Source organism: Capricornis sumatraensis, chromosome X (assembly GCF_032405125.1).
Source record: "Capricornis sumatraensis isolate serow.1 chromosome X, serow.2, whole genome shotgun sequence".
Classification (NCBI taxonomy): Eukaryota; Metazoa; Chordata; class Mammalia; order Artiodactyla; family Bovidae; genus Capricornis; species Capricornis sumatraensis.
This window is the reverse complement of record NC_091092.1, coordinates 33830337-33855712: the sequence shown is the minus strand read 5'-3', so window position 1 is coordinate 33855712 and position 25376 is coordinate 33830337. Positions and strand designations below refer to the sequence as shown.

General features: G+C 39.1%; 1 protein-coding gene across 3 annotated transcripts in view; it reads right to left on the bottom strand.

Annotated features, from left to right (window-relative positions):
- The window catches only part of TENM1 (teneurin transmembrane protein 1), a 624193-nt gene that overhangs the window by 392783 nt on the left and 206034 nt on the right, over positions 1–25376 (bottom strand). For all 3 annotated transcript variants that reach the window (XM_068962599.1, XM_068962601.1, XM_068962600.1), the window contains exon 4: positions 3880–4120. In XM_068962599.1, the coding sequence (XP_068818700.1) occupies positions 3880–4120 (241 nt within the window). The remainder of the gene's footprint in view (positions 1–3879; positions 4121–25376) is intronic.

The window sequence follows — 25376 nt, the reverse complement described above, 5'->3', positions numbered from 1 at the left end:
TTAGAACTCGTTTAAAAGTTTTGAGTTGAGTTAAATAGTGTTTTTGGTGTGTATCAGTAGTGTTATATGTTCACCCAAAATGCTGATATAGGTTTAAAGAACATTAAGAGAAATATTGCATTGGCCAAAATGTTCATTGGGTTTTTCCATAAGATGTTATGGAACCCAATATTTACTTAGAACAGGGGAGACAACTGATTATTGGTTATAACGCAAATTCCTGAATGAGTCAATCAAGTTGATTGTCTACTGAGCGTTCCATCTACCATACATTAGATCTGCTCCCAGCCTCTGCTCAGTGATATCCATAGGTGTCCAGGCTATTGCTTTTTTAATCACATGATCTTCCTCTCCCCTTAGCCTCTGCTGACTGAAAGAATAACGGACAGGGCTTGCCAAGAAACATAAACACTGCCTGGTACAAAAGGGATGAATCGGGCTAATCAAATGCACTCTTTTTGGTTTTTCTAAATATATTTTTAAAAGTATTTATGTATGTCCATCAGCAGATGAATGGATAAGAAAGCTGTGGTACATATACACAATGGAGTATTACTCAGCCATTAAAAAGAATTCATTTGAATCAGTTCTGATGAGATGGATGAAACTGGAGCCAATTATACAGAGTGAAGTAAGCCAGAAAGAAAAACACCAATACAGTATACTAACACATATATATGGAATTTAGAAAGATGGCAATGACGACCCTGTATGCAAGACAGGAAAAAAGACACAGATGTGTATAACGGACTTTTGGACTCAGAGGGAGAGGGAGAGGGTGGGATGATTTGGGAGAATGGCATTCTAACATGTATTCTATCATGTAAGAATCGAATCGCCAGTCTATGTCTGACGCAGGATACAGCATGCTTGGGGCTGGTGCATGGGGATGACCCACAGAGATGTTATGGGGAGAGAGGTGGGAGGGGGGTTCATGTTTGGGAACACATGTAAGAATTAAAGATTTTAAAATTAAAAAATAAAAAACTATTAAAAAATAAAAAAACTATAAAAAAATAAAAATTAAAAAAAAAAAGTATTTATGTATTTGGCTGTGCCAGGTCTTAGTTGGGACACATGGGATCTTTGATTTCAGTTGCAGCATATCGGAATCTAGCTCCCAGACCAGGGATGGAACCCCAGGCCCCTTGCATTGAGAGCCTGGAGTCTTAGCCACTGGACCACCAGGAAAGTCCCTCTCTTAGGTTTTTAAACCTAGGGCTAGCAGGTAGCAATGGACCAGGCACTGAAGGGAGAAAGTGCAAGGTGCTGGGAGGTACACTTGGAGTCACGTGGTGCGATGAAAACCTGACTTTGCTATGAGAAAGTAGAAACTATGTGGTAGACCAAAGAAATACTGAGCTGACAATAAGCTATTGGACAAAGAAAAAGACAAAGAGTGGCAACACTGCAGAGACTTGCTGAGTCATATTAGTGCCAGAAATCTCTAGGCCTTACCCTTCCTTGTGTATTGACCAATATTTCCTGGCAATAGTCTTAAAAAGATATTCTCAATTGTTTGAGGCAGTTTGAATAACCACTGCTCCTTTCAATCAAAGAGCCTAATAATTCACACGTGCATTCAGCCTTGGCTGTGACACTTCAAGACTGGACAGACCGAAGTGTGCTCTAAGGGAAGAGCCAGGATGGAGGATTTGAAATCAGTTAATGTGAGGAGCAGGTGGAGGGATGGGGGAAACATTTAGATCTAAGTAGAGAAGATTCAGGATCAGTGAAGGGCTGTTAGATGTGAGAGGGGTTTTATTTATTTTGTGAGATCTCAGAACTAGGTCTGGAAGGAATGGGTAGAGTTAAGAGGTGGGAGATTTGTATTCATTAAGAATCTTCTGGTAGTTGTCTGACATGAAATGGAACGCCTGAGGAATGAGCTAATGTCTTATTCTGGAGATATTTAGGGAGAGGCAGGTAAACACATAATAGGGATGGCAATATTACCTTTGAATTCTATAATGCTTCACAATGCACATTCTGTTACACTGGCTTGATCTTTCCTAACAATCTGTTGAGATGGGCATTTTTATATTCATGTTTACAGATGTGGAAGCTGAGGCTCAGAGAGCTGTCATACAGCTCTTAATTAAGTACCGGGGCACTCGCAGAGTTACCTTCTATTGACTGCATGTGAAATGAACATTATAAAGGATATATTTGGAAAATCCTAGCTGATCAAGCTGATAGGGTTTCTAGATTTTTAAAAATTCATCTTTGTGATGCTGAATATATTTTCAAATGCACAAAAAAGGTACTCTCTCTGCTCAGTCTTGCATGAAAACTTATGTTCTTCTCTGCGTCTTATGAAACTGAGACCAATTAATACATTCCTTGCATAGATACAGAAGGTCCGTGGGTGCAGTTTGTACAAACATGCCTAGATGTACATTTCAAACAAGAATAGGTTTCTCTCTCCATTTGCCTGAGCCCATTCCCCACCCTCCTTCCAGATTTCCTGTTATTTGGCTTCTTAGATGAAAGAAGTGTGTTTGCTTATCAAGACTGCTAGTTAACCAAATGGGCCCACTGCTTTCTTAGCTATCACTAAGCCCTGCAAAGGAAAAGAGTGAGTAAATCACCACCATTAGTGAAAACTACTTGAAGATAAACATTGTTCTCTGCTTTTCTCACTTAATTTACTTCCTCCCTTTGAATTAAAAAAAATGAAAAAGAAATGCTACGCTATACAAACCCTCTCACTAGTACCCACAGGTGCTGATTGCTATATTATCTGTTGGAAGAGATCAGTAATATCACTTTTTGAAGATATTTAATCTAGTTAGTGATGGATGATATAGAGTTTCCTGGATGTGGGCCATAGTGTTTTCAGGTTGTTGTTGGTGGCATATTTCTGATGCTCTGGCTGGCATTTAAGTTAATATGCTGCTAAGGAGAAACAATAATTTTAAAATGTGAGTTTATTAGTCCTCTCCTTTCCATTCCAATTCTCAGATTATTGGGATAGAAGTTGATCAGAGTTGACACCAGACATTGCTTATCAAGTAACACCTCATACCCAGTGTTTACATGCAGGTGTGTTTAAAAAAGCTTTGGTGGTAGACCTAAAGAAGACATATAAGACAAAGGGAAGTCCTTGAGTTTAACAGACAGTAGAATACTATGCCTTATTAGGCAATATTTTCCTACAACAATAGAAAGTTGTAATTTTTGGCTTAAGACAGAGTACCTAGAAATAATGAATAATTTCTCAGTTAATCACATCGAGTGCTGAAATCGATTATGATCAAGGCATCTAGAACTATGGAGGAGTAGAACTTTAATCACCTGACAAAGATTTGAGGAGGAATCTGGAAACTTAAATATAACAAGCAACAGAAACATAGAGGCAAATTTTTGATCAAAAGATCAAACTCCACTCTAATGGCAGAATCAAGTTTTGAAAATTACACATATGGACTTCTGATGGAGCAAATCCATTTTCAAAATGTTTGAAGGCAACTTAGTCAAAAAGATCTTAAATAAAAGGTAAACTATTGCTTTTCCTCCAATTTTGCTTGGATTTCCCTGTAATATTGCAGGATCTTAAAACAAGGGACAATCCTTGAGGATACAATGACAATTTAGGTAATTGCTTGGTTTCATATGCTTTTGTGGGTGTCTGCCTATGGGGTGTTTATGCATCTATGGTTTCGTCTTCACAGGGGCATCTGCTTTGTTTGGTCTGTGTCTATGGGTGTGCCTGTGTGTGTCTCCAGGCTTGTGGAGGGGGTCTGCCTTTTTGCCCAGGCATCTGGGTGCATATCTATGTGTTTGTGCATCTCTGCAGCTGTCTACGATGTGTTTCTGCCCTCAGGGGAATCATCCTGTGCTAATGTTTTTTAGGGGGATCAATCATAGCTCAAGTACCTGGTCTCCAATGGTATGTTGCTATTCAAGACCCAGCTGTTATGCAGATGAACCGAATCCTGGGTACTGGTTGGGGGAGCTGGAGCGGCTGGGCTGGGCTGGCTGCGGGTAGTCATTGATCTCCTCTGAAGAGAGTCAGCCGCTGGGGGGGGCTTCCTGGCACAAGTGCAGGCATGCGGAGGCGGTGGTGGCGGCGGGAGGGGTCTGAAGGTGAACTGGTTGTGAGGGCTGCTCTGCATGTCTAAAGAGGAGAGAAGAAAAACACAAAATGGAGACTGAGTCTCTCACTGGGCAGTCAGGAAAACACAGCACATCAGACTTCTGAGGATTTCCCAATAACATAACCCGTGGGATGGGGCGGGGGTGGGCGGGAGAGTTGGAAGTTCAGTCTCTCTGTAAAAATGTCACTTAACTAATGTACAAAAACACGTGCAGTGAGCTTCTGAAATGTAAGACATTCACAGTCGCATTTACATGTAAATTTATCAGGGCTATAACAGCTCTAAAGTAAACCAGGCCGCCTCACACAATTTGTCAGAGTTTCTGCTACTGAACAAATAAATTATCAACGAGACACTGAGTTACAGAACAGAAGTGAGCCAATTTCCATCACTTGCAAAAGTCTCACTTTGGAAAATACCAGTGAAAAGCATAAATTTGTTGCAAGGAAAATCACTCGACACTTAAAAGTATAAGGCTACCTTCTGGCTTACCACAGGAAAGGATGCTAGCCTGCCTGCATGGGAGCAAAACCAAACTTCAGAAAAACAGCTCACAAGTGTGTAACTCAACTGCAGGAGAGTAATATCTTGGCCAGCTCCCCTTCTCCCCAACTCAGTGCTTCTTATAAAAGGGAGGCTAGGAGGAGTTTGTTCAGGTTGTTAGACATATTTCTACGGCCATGCAAAACACAGTCCATACCTCTCCCCTCTTTGCCACACCTTTCTAGAAGCTCAGCGATATTAGTTGCAGCTGAGACAGCAAGGAAACTATTTTTTTATGCCTGTTTGCAGAGGAGGCATCCTGGGACAGCGGTCCTCAGACTTTATTGTTATTCTTTGGTATTTTTCTGCCATTTTCCTGGTAGGCACACATATAGACAGTAAGTTAGAATTTGGCCCATGTGAAATACCCCAATTAAACCCTTTGAAAAGAAATCACTATTGTAGTTGATAGCCACATCTCTTTCACGGGAGAAACATAATAGATGTCAAGCGATTTCTTGTAACACCAGCGTGTTGCCGATAAACTTTGTAGACAGCATGGCTTTGTCCCACCTCCCAAATGACTGAGACTTGAAAAGCAGAAAAATGCCAGAGGCTTTCCATGTCTAGCAAAGGGTTCAGCTGGTTTGTGCTGAGACTCACTTTGCAGTGGTTGATCAGAGGGGGAAAAAAATCACTTTCTTCAATCCTTCTACCTCAGACTTGAACTGTGAAGACACTGGCATCATTTTCATACTTTAAAACGATACTAGTGCCTTAAAAGCATGACATATTTTCGGCAGTGTTTTCTACTACAGGTGGCTCTCCCTTTAAATAAACTATATGAAAAACAAAATTGTATATAGGGAATTGTATCCAACTGTATATTGGATAGGGAGTGGTGATCATTCATTTTATATGAAGCATTCTTTTAGAAAGTCAGCTACTCTTGTATATTTAAAAGGAACTAAAATGCTTCACGAATTTTCTAAATCACCGCCATTACTCTAGACCCAGTGCAAATCCCATATCCACTAAAAAAAATAATCAAAAGTACTTAACATCCCTTTAATTTTTTTAAACCTCTGGAATCATACTCATGACCTTAACAAGAAGCCTGCTTTCCATCCTTGGGGCTCAATGAAGGATTGAATGCTGGGATCCAAAACACCTGGGGATTCTCTAATTTTGTAGATGAGAAAACTGATGCCCAGAGAATTGTTTGTCCAGGGACACTTGGCAAGTTAGTGGCATGGCTAAGATTAGAACCCACATCACCTGACTCTGGCCAAAGCTCCATTCACTCTCCTGCAGCTCTCTGTAATACAGGTTCTCTTCACTTTCTTAAGATGTGGAGACAACAATTCCTCCACATTGTCTGAATTCTTCACTTATGACATACCACCTGCACTGCAGTTATTTGCGTCTATGTCAGCTCCCTTCTTCTGGGCTTCCCAGGGGGCACCAGTGGTGAAGAGTGCAGGATACATAAGAGATGTGAGTTCCATCCCTGGGTTGGTAAGATCCCGTGGAGGAAGGCATGGCAACCCACCCCAGCATTCTTGCCTGCAGAATCCCACGGACAGAGGAGCCTGGCAGGCCACAGTCCATAGGGTCGCTAAGAGTTGGACACGACTGAAATGACTTAGCATGCACTGTTCCTGTCATAAATGATATCTCCTTTGTGTACACAGGAAGGCAGAATGGCGTGATGAAGTGCAGCACAGTATAGTGGAAAGGGCACCGAATTCAGGGGTTTGAGTTCTTCGACCACTTTGGAACTTTACCCCCTCATTTGTCAAATACAGACAATAATCCTTTTACCTAGTAATTACATTTAATTCATGTAACATGTGCTTGGACATAATAGATCAGTGACTTTATTGAATGTAACAGGAATATAAAACTTTAAGATTGGAGAATTCCTTTGCGTTCCACTCATTAGGACTCAGCCCTTTCACTGTTAAATACCTGGGTTCAATCCCTGGTTGAGGAACTAAGATTTTGCAAACCATACACCATGCGCACCCTCTCTGCCCCCCAAAAGAGACAACAAGATGAGCTGGAATTGACCATTGGAATCATCTAGTTCAGCCCTCCCTTATTCCCTCTTCATTTCACAGCCAAGGAACCCAAGTCTTAGAGGTGAAGTGATTTGTTCAGTCATTCAACTTGTATGAATTTGCCTGCCTGTGTCTGTTGATTCCTAGCCTAGAACTCTTTCCATTATACTATTCTAGAAAATAAATGAGTCTCTTCTCTAACTTTAGCACTTAATATTTTTATCATAAATTTGGCCTCTGAGTTTGCAATGTTATAGCAATCTCTTAATACTCTATGTTTTTGTCCTATGTCCTCAATTAGGCCACACGTTTCTTAGAGCAAATCACCTTCTACCTTTCTTGAATGCCACGGTAACACTGAGCACAGTGAGTACAGAGTAAGATCCCTGAAAATTTTTATTGATAGAAGAGTGTTTCACTGGTCTGTGGGACCTACAGAACCACCCCAAATGTGCCCTTGGCTCTTTCATTCTGATGTAGCCACTGGATATCTACTTAGCTCACAGAGCAGTAGGCTTCCTCCTTGGAAGTCTCAGTGGAATCTCTCCCAAAACCATGGGGAAGGACAATGATACCTGGAAGAGGGAGCTTAAAATCATGTCCTCCAGGATGTGAAAAGGGCAGCAGTGATGCACTGTACAGATTTGTCATCTGAATACATGAACTTAAAGATGCAACGAAGAGAAGCCAAAGGTGGGAGTCCGCAGTTAGAAGGAGGAAAGGAATCACTTTTGGGTCATGTGTTCAGAACAACTTCCAAGCCACATGTGTGAGATCTGCTAGCCTAATGAGTAGGTGTTTCTGTCAATACAGTTGGTCAAAGAAACAAGGTTTCTATTCAGTACAATTGCTTGAAAGAAAGGATCGCTCATTATCATCTGGATTTACTGCGTGCTGGATTTCCCCAAAATCTTTCTGACTCATTTTTCATCATGAAAAATGATAAAAAAAAATTCTACTTCACTGAAAAGTACAATCCTGCTATTAGTATAACATATTCTGTCATTTCTGCCTCAGGTAGAACTGCTTTATATAGTCATTTTTATTATATATGCTTATATGTATTGAAAACATATATTTTGACTATATTTACATATGTTCTTATATATATATATCTATTTTATTGTGTACTGTTGTTCCTACATTTTGCATATGCTGAGGTTTCCCTAGTTGTTCATACCATCTTTAAAGTATTTCATGATATTGGATTGAGTAGAATATATCCAGACCTTAAGACTTTAAGAAATACAAATCATCTCAGCTTCATTCTTTTTTTCACCTCAGGAAAAAGATGTGGGGAATACATTCATTCCCTCCCAAATGAAGTAATTTAATCCTTGGGCTCCATGAAATGGGATTTCTCAACATTAAACACTAATAAAAAATACATTAGGGTTCAATGTCAGGAGCTCTAGAACACCAATTCCAAGGGGTTAAGAGTCACATGCACTCACTTCCAAATGTATCTGGCAACCATACATTTCTGTGCCCAAAAGAGAAATGCAAGGGAGAAGGGGGAGTAGCGATTATGCAAATGTGGATATCCAGACATACAAAGCTTTCTGAGAGTAAACTAAGTTTTCAGATAGAAAGGTCTAACTCACATAATATTCTTGGATAGGAGCCAGTTTCAGGTTTAAGGTCCTAAAATAACTTGGAAAGAAAATCTCTTGGGGGTGGGTAGGGGTAGGGGTGGGATTCCTCCAAACTCTGTATCCAAGGCATTTTAGGCATGGCAGAGCTATTAACAAAAGTATAAGCCTTCAGAAACAATGCTGTCTGTCACCAAAAGTTAAGTGGGAGAAGAAAGTTGTCATGCATAGACTTTTTCCCCCCTCTTTTTCTGTAAATAAACCTTCTTCTGGATCATGTGTTAGAGAAACTTTGCACCAGAAATTAGAATATATCTTCCCAGAAACACTGTGCGAGGACTGCTCAAGATATCCATCAGGGTGTTTTACCCCTTTCATTTCATTAACACATACAGTCCATTCAGTTATAAGGTGAAGACTGCATTTTGAAAATTCACCGCGCTATGACAGAATCATGTATGGGTAAGGGTCTTATGGGAAAAATGGTGTTTGGGCACAATATCTGAAGGGTGCTTGTGAAAGTGGGTGTCAGAAGGATCGCAACTTATGAGTTATTGTGAAGTGGTGGAAGGAGGGCTCTCTGAATCAGACAGGAAGTTCTAACACCAGATGTGGGTGGGCAAGGCTTCTAACACACACGGTGAACTAAGATAGCCGGTAGATGTTTCAGATGTAAGCATGTGCGTGTTTTGTATATTCCCCCATGGCTCTATCTGCTGTATGTGGTCTCCTGCATGCACCTAGCATTTCTAACAGATGGAATCGCACATGTGCAAATATGAAATTCCTCTTACGTTCAAATTGTTCTCAAATGTACTAATAACATGGGGACAAACCAATGTTTTCAAAACAAGCATTGCAGCAGAACTGACTGTACAGATAAAATAGCTTTCAGCAGGTGTTAAAAATATTGTCATTAATATGGTAAAGTCAAATAGATTTTTTTTTCTTGAACAATTTGACCAAAATAGACACAAGCCTTGTTTTGCAAAGTCTATGTATTTAATTAATTGATCAGTTTTCTATAATGACACTATGACAATACAGCCCCAAATATGTTTTGCCCAAAAGTATATGTTGCAAAGGGGGGCACATATTTTCCTATAACTCAAGGGAAAGGTCACAGGACGTCAGAGAACATGTATGTACTTCCTCATTTTAGTCTGTTTCATTACCCCTTTGGCTAAAATGGGGACAGCATCATGATGCTTTGGCTCCAATTCTGAATCCAAAAAATGTCTGAAAATGTGAGGTTTTTTTTTTCCTAACTCATTTGGTGGGAAAACCTAACCAGAACTGATATGATGATATTTACAGTCTCTCTGCATTTCATTTAGTGAATTCCCCTACTTTTAGCTGTGGAAATACTGATGTGTTTTATTAAGTGGTGCTGGCCCACATCCCAATTCAGGGGCTGCACAATGGACAGTATATCTTTATGCTATTGCCTTTATAAAATCTTAAAAATTCTAAATTGTAAAATAAGTGTACCCCAAAGATTCTAGATAAAGGATTGAGTCTGTATTATTATTTAAGCACCTCTCTGAACTCTTATGAGGCAAAATTAATTAATGCTTCTGACGGCCTTAGTAATCTACATGAGCAAAGAACATCAGGGCACCAAGGGTTATTGCCATAACTACTTATGTCAAGTCTCTTGAGGCCAATTATAAGGCTTTGGTTTCTGGGATTGGTTTTCTGAGCTGCTCTCTGTCCTAGGAAGGAGAGGGAATATAAAGAAACAGATTTAAAAAAAAAGAAGAGAGGTTTATTAATAATATTAACCATTCCTACTAATTTTGCCTACCAATGCAGGAGATGTAAGAGACACAGGTTCAATCCCTGTGTTTGGAAGATCCCTTGAAGAAGGGCATGGCAATCGACTCCAGTACTCTTGCCTGGAGAATCCCATGGACAGAGGAGCCTTGCAGGCTACAGTCCATAGGGTTGCACAGAGTTGGACATGACTGAAGTGACTTAGCACACTAATTCTAAATGGATATAACTACTTTATAGTACTTGTCACAAGGAGCCTTCACAACCAGTGAGGAAGTAGTTATACATTTGCATGTTATGGCTAATATCCATTAACTTGATAGTGTTCAGTGATCATCAAATTAGTCTTAAGTGTATCTGGCTGTAGACATTTCTGTTCTTAACCTTATAATTATTATTATAGGCTCAAAGAATATGGAGGTAATGTAATTGGTTTTCTGAAGAAAATGGAATAAACAGGTATACCTTATCACTCTTCTGGCTCAAATAATACTGCTTTAATATTGATATACTAACAGTCTTTAATAAAAGCAAATTCATTAGTTAAATAAACCATTAGATTGAGAACAGAAATAAAGTCTATTACATAGGTAATGTTTAATAGATGATGTGTGCGTGTGTGTGTGTGTGTGTGTGTGTGTGTGTGTGTGTATGGGCATGTGAGGGCTTCCCAGGTGGTGCTTGTGGTAAAGAACTTGCCCGCCAATGCAGGAGACATAAGAGACGCGAGTTCAATCCCTGGTTCAGGAAGATCCCCTGGAGGAGGGCATGGTAACCCACTCCAGTATTCTTGCCCAGAGAATCCCATGGCAGAGGACCTGGCAGGCTATAGTCCATGGGTCACAAAGAGTTGGACATGACTGAGCAACTGAGCACACACATGGGCCTGTGAATGAGTGAGACATAGAGAACAAGAGAAAGAGGCAGAAGGAGAAAGAAACAGGAGAATTCACAATGACAGCAGATGACTATGGGAGAAGAGTCACAGAGGCTTGGGGAAAGCTAACAATAATCAATTATAATATCATCAAGTTGACATGGTTTCAACCTGGTGCTGGATTACTGCCCTCTGCATGGCTCCTGAGCCCTGCAATGCTATGTATGAGATTGTAAAGTCCATCCCTTTGAGGACTTTAAATGGTCCTCTCAGTAAGCCAACAAGTAAGAGAGTATGCTCCATTAATTTTTGTCAGTTAGATTGATCTTTGTTACAACCACTAGAAATAAAGGTGAACACTGAAGCACCTACAATCCTCTGACATATTTGTGCTGAAACTCATATTTACACTTCAGTCTCTCCATAAGCTGATGCTTATCTTTAAAGGCTGTGCTGGTCTACCTCCAGAAAATCTAGGTTTCATTAACTTACTTTCCTGCTCTCCAATCAGTTGTACAAGCGAAACAAAGTGTCAAATATACACAAGGCAGCCCTCTTCCAATCCGTTTCTCCCTGTCTCTATTATTGGGGGAATCCAACTGTGCCATGCACTGTATTGGCTTTACACAGTGCAATTAGCCAATCTCGGGCATAACAGTCAATATTCCTACCAACAGTACCTGGTTTGTTAAATCAATCAACTCTCTGACAAAGATTAAGACAAACTAGGACTTTACAACCAAGAAAATAATAGAAAGAAAGAGAGGACTGTGGCTAATGCTATTCTGGTTAAATTACTCATGTAAATGTATAAACTAATTTTCTTGGTTGTGAGAATACAAGGAGGATACATCTTCACTTATATTTTCAGAGTAGCTTGATAATGTTAAAAAGAACAAAAGAAAAATGAAATACATTTATTACCTATTTATTTTTCTATGCAGAATGGTAAAGAGCTCTACTTTGTGACAAAATTTGGAATTTTAAATGTCAGATTCTAAATATTAATATATGGTATTAATGATTCAAATTAAAATTAGTGGTTGGCCAAAGCCTTTTTCACTATGGTCTTGAAGGAAACTGTTATCCATTATGTACCATGAAACATGAAATAGATAATTGCCCTGTTTTATCTTATGCTGACAGTGATGCTGTGGCTTCCATTATTAGGCAGTGAAGTATATCAAAAAGAAAATATAAAAAGTAATGATCCTTAAAAGTTCACATTTACTTTATACTCAAACTAAAGTCCTATGTAGGTATTTCAATTATTTTCAGTCCCCAAGTTCATTATTTGCAAGTAGGTAATGGAGGGTTATGAATTAATTGACAGTGAATCCTTTAATAAATGGGCTAATAACAGATATTCTGGAATTTTACAAAGTTTTCATTTTCAGAGCTTCACTTTTTTATTAGACTATTAGAAATGGTCACCCTATATTTGTTCAAAAAGCAACAGATAAAAATCTTTCTAATGTTATTTATGAAAATGGAATTCTGAATGTTTGAAGCACAAATCAAGAAAACATTATGACTGTGACTAAAAGCTCTAAGAAAAATATTTTTCAAACCACCATATGTTAAATAATGAGGGCAAACTATATTGAGTAGTAAAAAACAAAAAGAAAAATTCCTAGAGGATAAAAAGAAAACACGGAGAACTAGGGAAGCCGGGGGAAGGTTTTAGCACCTCCATCTCAAACTTTTCAACACAAAGAATGAAGAAAAAGTACTTGTTATTAAAAATTAATACCTCGAGGAGATAGTGAAGGACAGGGAAGCCTGGTGTGCTGCAGTCCATGGGGTCGCAAAGAGTTGGACATGACTCAGCAACTGAACAACAACAATATTACATTAACCATTATATGACCATCATTGTCTGGCTACTTGGTGAGAAACCTCCTCCATACCCTGTAGGTACTCTCCCAGGAATAAGAGAAACCCATGGATACCAAGTGAAGTGGTGAAAAGGGGTTCCAACATTTATACCTGGAGATTGAAAACATATATAGTGTCTACCAGGGACAGTGGGAAGAGAGCACTGTTATGGCAGTATTCACATGACCCAGATGATTCTCCCTCGTTTTCATCTTTGCTCTAACTCAGCAGTTCTCAGCTAGAGGATCCAAACAAACCAATGTTTTGCTATCACTTGTTACTACAATAGAGGACTAAAGTTCACAGACAATTTCTTTAAAAATGGTAGATGAAAAGGTGATACCGCTAACAGTGCCACTCTGAGTTACCCTTGGATGTGCTTTCCTGGATAGGAGTAAAAGGCGTGGGGCTATAGCTAGTGCTAGGAATTAGGTACAACTCTGGAGAAGGCAATGGCACCCCACTCCAGTACTCTTGCCTGGAAAATCCCATGGATGGAGGAGCCTGGAGGTCGCCAAGAGTCAGACACGACTGAGTGAGTTCACTTTCACTTTTCACTTTCATGCATTGGAGAAGGAAATGGCAACCCACTCCAGTATTCTTGCCTGGAGAATCCCAGGGACGGGGGAGCCTGGTGGGCTGCCGTCTATGGGGTCACACAGAGTCGGACACGACTGAAGTGACTTAGCAGTAGCAGCAGTAGCTGATCCCATAAACAATTTGCATATTCTCATGCATGCTGAATGATTCTATGCATACCATGGAGATGAAGAAAATTTGGTTATTCACACCCCCAAAAAAGAAAATAAGGGAGAGAAATTGGGGGAAAATCTTCACATTCTCTCAGGAATGTCTGACACATGTTCATGTTATTCAGATATGCTGCAGCCAAAAAAAAAAAAAAAGAATTGTGATCTTGATGGAGGATGGCAGAACACCAGTGTCTTCCATCAACCTTACTGCCTGATATCTTTTGGGTTAGTGAGGGAATCTCCCAAGAGGTATGAGCTAGGAAGAGATAGTTCTGTGAGGAAGGAGAGAGTAACTTTTACTTCTCTCTTGTATTCAAGTGATGCATCTACTTGTCATATATCAAGAGCTGGGTCTGAATCATCTTTATAGCTCCCACACACTTAGCTCAAAATTTTATTCAATACAACTTTATAATTTTGTTTGTTTGAAAATTTAATTAATTTGAACAAAATCAAAATTTTAAATTCAATTAAGTGTATTTTTTAAAAACCAATTATAGTCACTCTGGTGGGAGACTGATGATGACGAATACCTTATTTGATTGAATTCTTCACATTCCTACCAGCTGTTTTGGCATTGTGTAGGCACAGCCTGTCTCTGAAAGTTTCTGCCTGAAGTGTTCTGAAATGTTCATTGATTAACTCACTCATTATTACAAATTTTCATTTTCCTGTTTTTCAACATGTTGTTTTACTAAGATGTTAAATAGAGTTATTTCTTGGAGAGGTGCCGACATTAAGACTTATTACTAAGCCTGCCTTATAAACTTGCTTATGCTAAGTTATGCATACTTAACTCATTTTATTTTTTCCTTCAAACTCTGATTCATTCCCTCAATTACATTACTGCTTATCTCTCTGGACTCCCTCCAATTTAACTAGTCCTTTATGGTTCCCCAAACAAAATGCAACATTCTAGATGAACATCACCCAGAATACAAGAAAGTTATCTGAAAAATTCTTTTGTAATGATGTCTTTTCACATGCATCCTCAAATTACATATAGAATGCATTTGAGACTTCATTAACTGGAAGATGGCTAATGAAGTCATGAGAAGGCAGCTCAATTAGGAAATATAGTGATATATTGATACAGATGTGTCTGCTAGTGGATCAAGCAAAATGTCCATCAAAATACGCAAATTAGTGGAATCTACTAATACAATGTCAGAGTCAAATGAACATCCAGTGAATTCAGACAGGTTTCTCCCAACTCTCACCCACTGAGATTTCATGTATAGGTGCCTTGCTGCTGCTGCTGCTAAGTCGCCTCAGTTGTGTCCGACTCTGTGCGACCCCAAAGACGGCAGCCCACCAGGCTCCCCCGTCCCTGGGATTCTCCAGGCAAGAACAGTGGAGTGGGTTGCCATTTCCTTCTCCAATGCATGAAAGTGAAAGATCAAAGTGAAGTCGCTCAGTCGTGTCTGACCCTTCACAACCCCATGGACTGCAGCCCAGCAGGCTTCTCCGTCCATGGGATTCTCCAGGCAAGAGCACTGGAGTGGGGTGCCATTGCCTTCTCCAATAGGTGGCTTAGGAAAACTAAAAAATTAACTTGTCTCAAGAGGAAGAGTGTCAGTGTACATAAACAGAAGGAAAAATGAGAACTTATGTTGAGGAAACTATGAATATTTGAAACTGCAGTAACAAAGAAATATAAATGGTAATCTGAGAAATTAAGAAAATATTTCCTGGGTAGTGATTGATCAGTGTTTCCATAAAGAAAGTATCTTAATTAACTTAACTCTTAGTTAAGGTCATTTAAATAAATTTCTTCAGATGGTACACAGGGGAAACATTTATGTATGATAGATGAGATGCTGAGAGGGACAGAGGATTAAACACACATTGTTTATGTGAAGCAGTTCTCAAAGAAACCTCTTGTTAGTGTTTGAAATCAGTGAATGCGTGCACCAAAGCTCCTTCCTATGTATTAATACGGAGGGGTAGGGGGGTCTGTACCAGACCAAACTGCAGAGTGAGATCTGGGTTTATGGCAGGGTGTGATGACAACCTGGATTTGATTCAAGTTTGCTTTTCCTTTGGTTTATTCCCTAATGGCAAATAAGCACTACAAAAGATATTAAATAAAATTTGAAAACAAGGCATGTGTACATGGCTCCATTTTCCTCCCTTGTACTTCATGAAAGCAAGTCTTGATTTGGTGGTTGGTAGCCTGCCCAGAGTGAGATGTCTAATGGAGGAAAGAAGGCAGTATTACAGGACTGTTGTCTTTTGTACTCCCCAATTCATTAGCATTTGGAAACAGCTTATGTAAAGCATAATCCTGCACTCAGGAAGTCATCTCATGCAGGGTGAATGTCCAGCCAGCTCCCTGATCTTTAAGTTCTTGCCATGGCAGCAGTAGGGAAATCTCCCCTTGTCTCTCTGCACGATACAAGTCCTAGGTGATTCCCATTTATTTCCCCTTAGGGGGTTTCCGTGGAAAAATCTGGCCACAGGATACCACGGAGACTTCTAGTAGTAATCATAAAAAGTAAGTTGTAAGTCAGGGTACAGAAATAAAAGGTCAAGTGTGAACCACTATTGAAATATATATTTTTTTAAAGTAGGGCTCATATCTTACTAATATGTTATTACTGCTTATAATGTTCAAAATAAATGATAGAGAAGGAATTAAACCTAATTAGCTATGGATTACCTTTCATTCAGAAGCAGGAGACAAAGGGGAGGGTGTGTCTTGGTTTCGTTTATTTTCGGTAAGGAGGAACAAGGATAGAGTACTTGCTCTATTACTTGTCTAGTTATTTAGAGAACTGAATCTGCACATAACTTGTTTAAATTTATAAGTACATCCTGACATTTCCAATGACATGGTGGTTGAGTTACAATATTAGGATCAGATCAATCTGAGTTTAAATCAGAGTTCTGCTGTTTACTCACAGTTTGATGTTGAACAATCAAACCATTTCAAGCCTCTATTTCTTTATCTGTAGAACAGGGATCTTAATGAAAATCTCTTACTGTTTTTGTGAAAATTAAATGAGGTCACAGGTGTAAAACACAGAGTACCTGGCACATAGTAACCACTAAATAATATTATTATTAACAAATGATCAATTATTGAATCCAACAAAGTCTATAAAATTCAAGCACCAGCTAGTACGTAACCTAAGAAAAAAAATCTGATTCTAAACTTTTTGATTATTTAAAACTTCTCCATTATAATGAAAAAACATTTTAGAATCTTCACAAGTTTCTTATTTTCTTCCCAATAGTTCTGAGAAGCTATTATTGAAATCACGAGTCAATACGAGAATAGTTGACTCCTATCCTTTCCTCTTCCTCCAAGCCACACCAAACACTCTGTATTGATTAGCTTTCTTATTATGCTCTCAGTCCTCTTTTACTTCAGATAACAAACTCTATTTCTAAATGATTTGGGAAATACATGCTTTCTAAAGTACCTATTGCAATAATACCTTGGGACTTTAGAGCAAAGGATGTGAAGAAAAACCATTTTCATGAATACCACATTAGTGCTTTGTATTTAGGAAGCACCTTTCATCTGCATCTCTCAAAGTCCTTCACAAATATTATCTGATGCTTTATTCACTGGGCCACGCTGCAAAGAAAATTGCCTTTCAGCGAAGTCCCTCAAAGTACATAAAACCTCATGAGGGAAGGAACTGTAGATAGTTGGTTAAAGTGTCAGGAATATTCAGAGACATTTAAAAATAGTATATGAAAATACCAACAAAGTGCGACTGCTTCTTAGAAATATGAGGTCCCCATAGGTGTAGCTTTCAGAGTAAATACATATATAGGAACTTTGTTGTATGGGCACTAAAACCAACATTCACAATATAAGTTAATGATATTTGATCAATTTTCTAACCTAACTTGGTATAGATGACTTACCTTATATACACATATATATTTATTAAAGCATTGCATATTAATGATTTGTATGTGCTAAGTCGCTTTGGTCAAGTCTGAATCTTTGCGACCCCATGGACTGTAGCCTGCCAGGCCCCTCTGTCCATGGGGATTCTCCAGGCAAGAATACTGGAGTGGGTTGCTATGCCCTCCTCCAGGGGATCTTCTCAATCCAGGGATCAAACCCGTGGCTCCTGCATTGCAGGCAGATTTTTTACCACTGAGCCACTGGAGAAGCCCCAATATTAATATTAATGACAGTCCCCAGTATATGTAAAAAGCATGGATGTCAGACAAGGATTGTATACCAAGTACTTAGCACAGTGACTGGTTTTCAGTTAATGTTAGTTACCAAAATAATTATTGTAAATATTATCATTATGAAGTTAGATTAGGAAAATTATTTTCTTTAACAGAATTGTTCCTAAAATATGTACCTATGAACTAAGAGGGAAAGGAAAACTCACCCCCTTTCTCAAGATGGGGAGAAGCATGACCACTTGCACACTGAGACCTTTTACAGGCTTCTGACTGTAATGATTTATCAGTGTCTGGTTGTCACAGACTATGGCTGTGGTATGTGTGCGTGCTTAGTTGCTCAGTAGTGTTTGATTCTTTGTCACCCTATGGACTCGGAGAAGGCAATGGCAACCCAGTCTAGTACTCTTGCCTGGAAAATCCCATGGATGGAGGAGCCTGGTAGGCTGCAGTCCATGGGGTTGCAAAGAGTCGGACACGACTGAGCAACTTCACTTTCACTTTCTTGCATTGGAGAAGGAAATGGCAACCCGCTCCAGTGTTCTTGCCTGGAGAATCCCAGGGATGCGGGTGGGAGCCTGGTGGGCTGCCGTCGCAGGGGTCGCACAGAGTTGGACACGACTGAAGTGACTTAGCAGCAGCAGCAGCACCCCATGGACTGTAGCCTGCCAGGCTCCTCTGTCCATGGTGATTCTCCAGGCAAGAATACTGAGTGGGTTGCCAAGCTCTCCTTCAGGGGATCTTCCCAACCCCAGGGATGGAACTCAGATCTCCTGCACTGCAGGCAAGTTCGTTACAGTCTGAGCCACCAGGGAAGCCCCTATGGCTGTGGATACGCCATGAAAATATGTGGATAATTTGGGGGTGGGTTTGGGGGAGGGGAGACTGTATCAAGTGAGGGACTTTATATAATCCAAAGGAAATAACTTACTTAGAGAACTTTAATCAATTGTACTGATACCATGAAAACACATTAACGTATACACATTCACTGTAGAGTTGCCCTCAGCTTCATGTACTGCTTGGGAAAGAATGGGAAAAACTAGAGATCTCTTCAAGAAAATTAGAGATGCCAAGGGAACATTTCATACAAAGATGGGCTTGATAAAGGACAGAAATGGTAGGGATCTAACAGAAGCAGAAGATATTAAGAAGAGGTAGCAAGAATACACAGAAGAACTGTACAAAAAAGATCTTCACGACCAAGACAATCACAATGGTGTGATCACGCACCTAGAGCCAGACATCCTGGAATGCAAAGTCAAGTGGGCCTTAGGAAGCATCACTATGAACAAAGCTAGTGGAGGTGATGGAATTCCAGTTGAGCTGTTTCAAATCCTGAAAGATGATGCTGTGAAAGTGCTGCACTCAATATGCCAGCAAATTTGGAAAACTCAGCAGTGGCCACAGGACTGGAAAAGGTCAGTTTTCATTCCAATCCCAAAGAAAGGCAATGCCAAAGAATGCCCAGACTACCGCACAATTGCACTCATCTCACATGCTAGTAAAGTGATGCTCAAAATTCTCCAAGCCAGGTTTCAGCAATACGTGAACCATGAACTTCCAGATGTTCAAGCTGGTTTTAGAAAAGGCAGAGGAACCAGAGATCAAACTGGCAACATCCGCTGGATCATGGAAAAAGGAAGAGAGTTCCAGAAGAAACATCTATTTCTGCTTTATTGACTATGCCAAAGTCTTTGACTGTGTGGATCACAATAAACTGTGGAAAATTCTGAAAGAGATGGGAATACCAGACCACCTGACCTGCCTCTTAAGAAACCTATGTGCAGGTCAGCAAGCAACAGTTAGAACTGGACATGGAACAACAGACTGGTTCCAAATCAGGAAAGGAGTGCATCAAGGCTGTATATTGTCACCCTGCTTATTTAACTTATATGCAGAGCACATCATGAGAAACGCTGGGCTGGAAGAAGCACAAGCTGGAATCAAGATTTCCGGGAGAAATATCAATAACCTCAGATATGCAGATGACACCACCCTTATGGCAGAAAGTGAAGAGGAACTAAAAAGCCTCTTGAGGAAAGTGAAAGAGGAGAGTGAAAAAGTTGGCCTAAAGCTCAACATTCAGAAAACGAAGATCATGGCATCTGGTCCCATCATTTCATGGGAAATAGATGGGGAAACAGTGGAAACAGTGTCAGACTTTATTTTGGGGGGCTCCAAAATCACTGCAGATGGTGATGGCAGCCATGAAATTAAAAGACACTTACTCCTTGGAAGGAAAGTTATGACCAATCTAGATAGCATATTAAAAAGCAGAGACATTACTTTGCCAACAAAGGTCCATCGAGTCAAGGCTATGGTTTTTCCAGTGTATAGATGTGAGAGTTGGACTGTGAAGAAAGCTGAGCATTGAAGAATTGATGCTTTTGAACTGTGGTGTTGGAGAAGACTCTTGAGAGTACCTTGGACTGCAAGGAGATCCAACCAGTCCATCCTAAAGGAGATCGGTCCTGTGTGTTCATTGGAAGGACTGATGCTAAAGCTGAAACTCCAATACTCTGGCCACCTGATGCAAAGAGCTGACTCATTGGAAAAGACTCTGATGCTGGGAGGGATTGGGGGCAGGAGGAGAAGGGCACAACAGAGGATGAGATGGCTGGATGGCATCACCGACTCAATGGACATGAGTTTGAGTAAACTCTGGGAGTTGGTGATGGACAGGGAGGCCTGGCGTGCTGCGATTCATGGGGTCGCAAAGAGTCAGACACGACTGAGCAATTGAACTGAATACGTTGTAAAATTCAATTATTTGAAAAAAATTGTTGTTAAGAATGTGGGATCATGAAAGTCCTCAGAGGAGATGAAAAAATTCAACTTAGTTGAAGAAAATACATTGCTTTAAAGTCATATATTGCTCCCACTTTAGAGATGGCTAATATGAGGCCTACTGAAGTAAAGAACCTGGTCCAAGGCCTTGATTCTATAGCGTTGACCTAACTCTATTAGCTGCCACTCAGCCATCTCTCCTGGGATTCCAAGCAAGTCACACCAATGGCATTTCTATCACACTTGCCATTCATATTCATTGCAACCAATGAAGATAAAATGCTGTGACTGAATCAGCTCTGTAACAACTCATTCTATGTAATAGGTTACTTTATTTGTAAACTCAGTTCAGTATGGTTGTGCACAAATCATTACGTGCTTCCTTTTACTTGTCAGGAGCAAATAGCCTCATTTCAGAAGTATCTACATAATTTATGTGATCCTTATCATCAGTCTTTAGCTTATATCATTTTATCCCATGTGGATCTTGAAAATATCAGAAGAGATTGTTTAATGGGCTTGCTTTAAAAAGACAACTGACCAATTTATTTATGGTATTTTTCTTTCTGTATGGTAAAACCGAACCATATTTATTAATGAAATATTATGGCACTAAAATAAATTCTTCTTATACCTGGCACTCATGATGACCATCTTTCTACTTGTGGAGAGTACAAAATTAGTTTTCAAATACATGCTATTAAAAATAAACTAGATTTCCTTCAGCTACAAATCACAGGTAGGGGTTTTCCTTTACTAAGTATGATTTAGAGTTACAACAATGGATAATCATGAGGGTGTCTTCAGCTAGGGTAGTTCAAGTAGCAATTCTAGAAATAGTATGACTACGTGTCACTCAGTAAAATAGCTCTAACGCTTGGCTGTATTATACAAATCTATAGTGTAATGCTTAATGGATATGACAAAATCTAAAGTCTAAAAATGTTAGGGATATTAGAGCTGCCTTTTGCTTTTTAAAAAGTAATTAAACATTATTTTATATTTCAAGAATTTTAGTAACTTGTTATGTATCAGTTACTGTATTGTTTATAATACAACCATTCTAATGTAATTTGTGTAGCACTTTCATTTGAAAGAGCTGGAAATAAAAACAAAACCAAGAAACCAAAACACAACATTCTCTAATACTATATACAAAAATAAACTCAAAATGGATTACAGACCTAAATGTAAGACCAGAAACCGTAAAACTCCTAGAGGAAATCTTAGGCAGAACACTCTTTGACATAAATCACAGCAATATTGTTTTATATGTGTCTTCTAAAGCAAAGGAAATAAAAGCAAAAATAAACAAATGGGACCTAATTAAACTTAAAAGCTTTTGCACAGCAAAGGAAGCCATCAACAAAACAGCCTACTGATTCAGACAATCTACTCAATGGGGAAAAAAAAATGAGCACATGATATGATCAATAAGGTGTTAATATCCAACATATACAAGCATCTCATACAACTCAATATCAAAAGAACAAACAAACCATCTGATTTGAAAATGGACAGAAGAACTGAACAGACATTTTTCCAAAAAGGAAATGCAGGTGTCCAACAGGCATATGAAAAGAAACTAAACTTTGTTAATCACCAGGCAAATGCAAATCAAAACCTCAAAGAGGTATCACCTCACACCTGCCATAATGTCTATCATCAAAAAGAACACAAACAGCCAACAGTGGTGAGGGTGTAGAGGAAAAGGTGTACACTGTTAGTGAGAATGTAAATTCATGCAACCATTGTGGGAAAGTTTGGAGGTTTCTCAAAAAACTAAAAGTAGAGCTACCACTGACCCAGCAACTTCACTCCTGGGTATATATAGAAAAAGAAAAAACACTAATCCAAAATGATGGATGCACCCCAATGTTCATGGTAACATTATTTACAATTACCAAAATATAGAAGCAACCTAAGTGTTCATCAACAGATGAATGGATAAAGAAGATGTGTATGTACACACACACACACACACACATACACACACACACACACACACACACAGAAATACTACTCAGCCATTAAAAAGGATATTTTTGTTTTATTTGTGCAATCTCAAAAATACAACAAGCTAGTGAATAAAACGAAAAGAAACAGACTCACAGTACAAAGAAGAAAATAGTGGTTACCAGTTAAGAGAGGTAAGAGGGGAGGGGCAATATAGGGATAGGGGATTAAGAGGTATATACTATCAGTTATAAAATAAGCTAGAAGGATATATTGTACCATATGGGGAATATAGCCAATTTTTATTATAATTATAAATGAAGTATGACCTTTACAAATTGTGAATCCCTATATTATATACCTATAACTTATGTAATATTGTACAGCAACCATACTTCAATTTTAAAGAAAGTAAAAAAACAAAAGCAAAACAAAAACCAAGCCCATAATGCCCTGAACATACAAGTTTGTTTATCCATGAGTCCGGTGAGTAGACGTATCCAAACAACATACTTATTCTAAAAATGAAATGATTGTTCATTCTGTGAAACAAAGAAAACAACCCACAGAAAGAAAAGGCAATCTCGGAAATGGAAGAAAATATTTTCAAGTCATATATCTGATTAGGAGTTAATATACAGAATATGCAAAGAACTCCTAAGATTCAACAACAACAGAAAACAATCTTATTTTAAAATAGGCAAAGGAGTTGAAAAGACATTTATCCAAAGGATATATACAAATGTCCAAGAATCATACAAAAAGATGTTCATCCTCACTCATCATCATGAAAATGTAAATCAAAACCACAATGAGATATTGCCTCATCCTCATTAGGATGGTGGTGGTTTAGTCGCTAAGTCATGCCTGACTCTTGCAACACCATGGACTGTAGTGCAGCAGGCTCTCCTGTTCATGGGATGTCCCAGGCAAGAATACTGGAGTGGGTTGCCATTTCCTTCTCCAGGGGACCCTCCTGACCCAGGGATTGAACTTGGCTCTCCTGCACGGCAGGCAGATTCTTTACTGATTGAGCTCATTAGGATGGCCACTATCACAAAACAGAATATCATTAGTATTGGTGAATATATGGAGAAATTAGAAATCTGTGAACTTATTTTGGAATGTAAAATGTTGATGTATGGAGCTTCTTCAAAAAATTAAAAATAGAATTACCATATGATCTGGCAACCCCATTTCTGGGTGAGTCACATCTAAAATAATTAAAAACAGGATCTTCAAGAGTCTTTACACACCCATATTTATTGAAGCATTAGTCACAATAGCCAAAATGTGGTAGCAACGTCAATGTCCACTGGTGGATGAATTGAAAAGGAAAATGTGGTATATACATAGGATAGATTACTATTCAGCTTCCATTAAGAAGAAAATCATGTTGTACCACAGGAAGGAACCTTGAGGATATTATACATGAAATAAGCCTGTATGATTCTATTTATATGTGATATCTAAAGTAGTCAAACTATCAGAAAATGAATGGTAACTTCCAAGAGTGGAGGGCAGCTGGGGAGCTATTCAATGGGTAAAGAGTTTCAATTTTGTAAGATGAAAAAGAGACCCTTTGCAAAACCATGTGCATATAGTCCCACTGTGCACTTAAAAATGTTTAGGATGATGAATTTATATGTTCTTTTACCTCAATAAAAAAATCATGCCATTCCTTCATTAACTGAATCTTTATTTTATCTTAGTCATATAGTGACAGTGTGATAATGTGAGTTGGTGATATCACAGTGGCCAAATCCAAGCATTCAGGACAAGGTAGACAAATTGTAATAGATAATGACACAGTCAGCATATAGATCTTGCTGGTAATACAAGAACTGTGGGGTTCTTGGTCATTTATCCTTTAATGGGCAAGAATAGTTTTAATGCACTGAATTGTGTAAATATGTACAGCCTATTCCTTAATTTATACAATGGAAAGAGAAAACAAGTGATCCTATTGGAAAATCTGGGGAAAATATTTACATAAATAAAATGATAAATAGCCAACTCTCTTCATCAGATCAGAGTGACATAACACAATGCCACAGACTGGGTGGCTTAAACAACAAAACTTTATTTTTTCACTGTCCTGGAGGATAGAAGCCCCAGTCAAGGTGCCAGCATGGTCAGTTTAGGGCCTTGCTTATAGATGGCCATCTTCTCACTGTATCTTCACATGGCAAGAGAGGGAGAGAGAAACCTCTCTGATATCTTTTCTTATAAGGGCAATGATCCCATCATGAGGGCCCCACACCCTCTTGATCTCATCTAAAACAAATTATCTCCAAAATGCTCCATCTCTGACTATATCACATTGGATGTTAGGGTTACACATATGAATTTTGAAGGGATGCAATTCATTCCATAGCGTTCTGCTCCTGGTCCCCGCAAATTCATGTTCTCATATGCAAAATATTTCATTCCATCCAAACAGTCCCAAAGTCTTAACACATTTCAGCATCAACACCAAAGTCTAAAGTCCAAAGTCCAAATTTTTATTTAAATATCATCTACATCATATTTGGGTGAGACTAGAAGTATCATTCATCCAGAGGCAAGAAATCAAGAAATAAAGAAAGGAAAGAGAAAGGAGTGCTAGCTCTCTGGTGGCTCCTGAGTAAGAACACTAATCCCATCATTGGGCTTCTCTGGTGGCTCAGATGGTAAAAAACCCTCCTGAAATGCAGGAGACCCAAGTTCGATCCCTGAGTGGGAAGATCCCCTGGAGGAGGAAATGGCAACCCATTCCAGTATTCTTGCCTAGAGAATCCCCATGGACAGAGGAGCCTGGAGGGTTACAGTGCATGGGGTCACAAAGAGTCAGACAGGACTGAGCGACTAACACACAGACACACAAAATCCCATCATTAGGGCCCTGCCCTCACAGCGTCCTCTAAACCTAATTGTCTCCTAAAGGTCTACCAAAATACATTAGGGGTTAA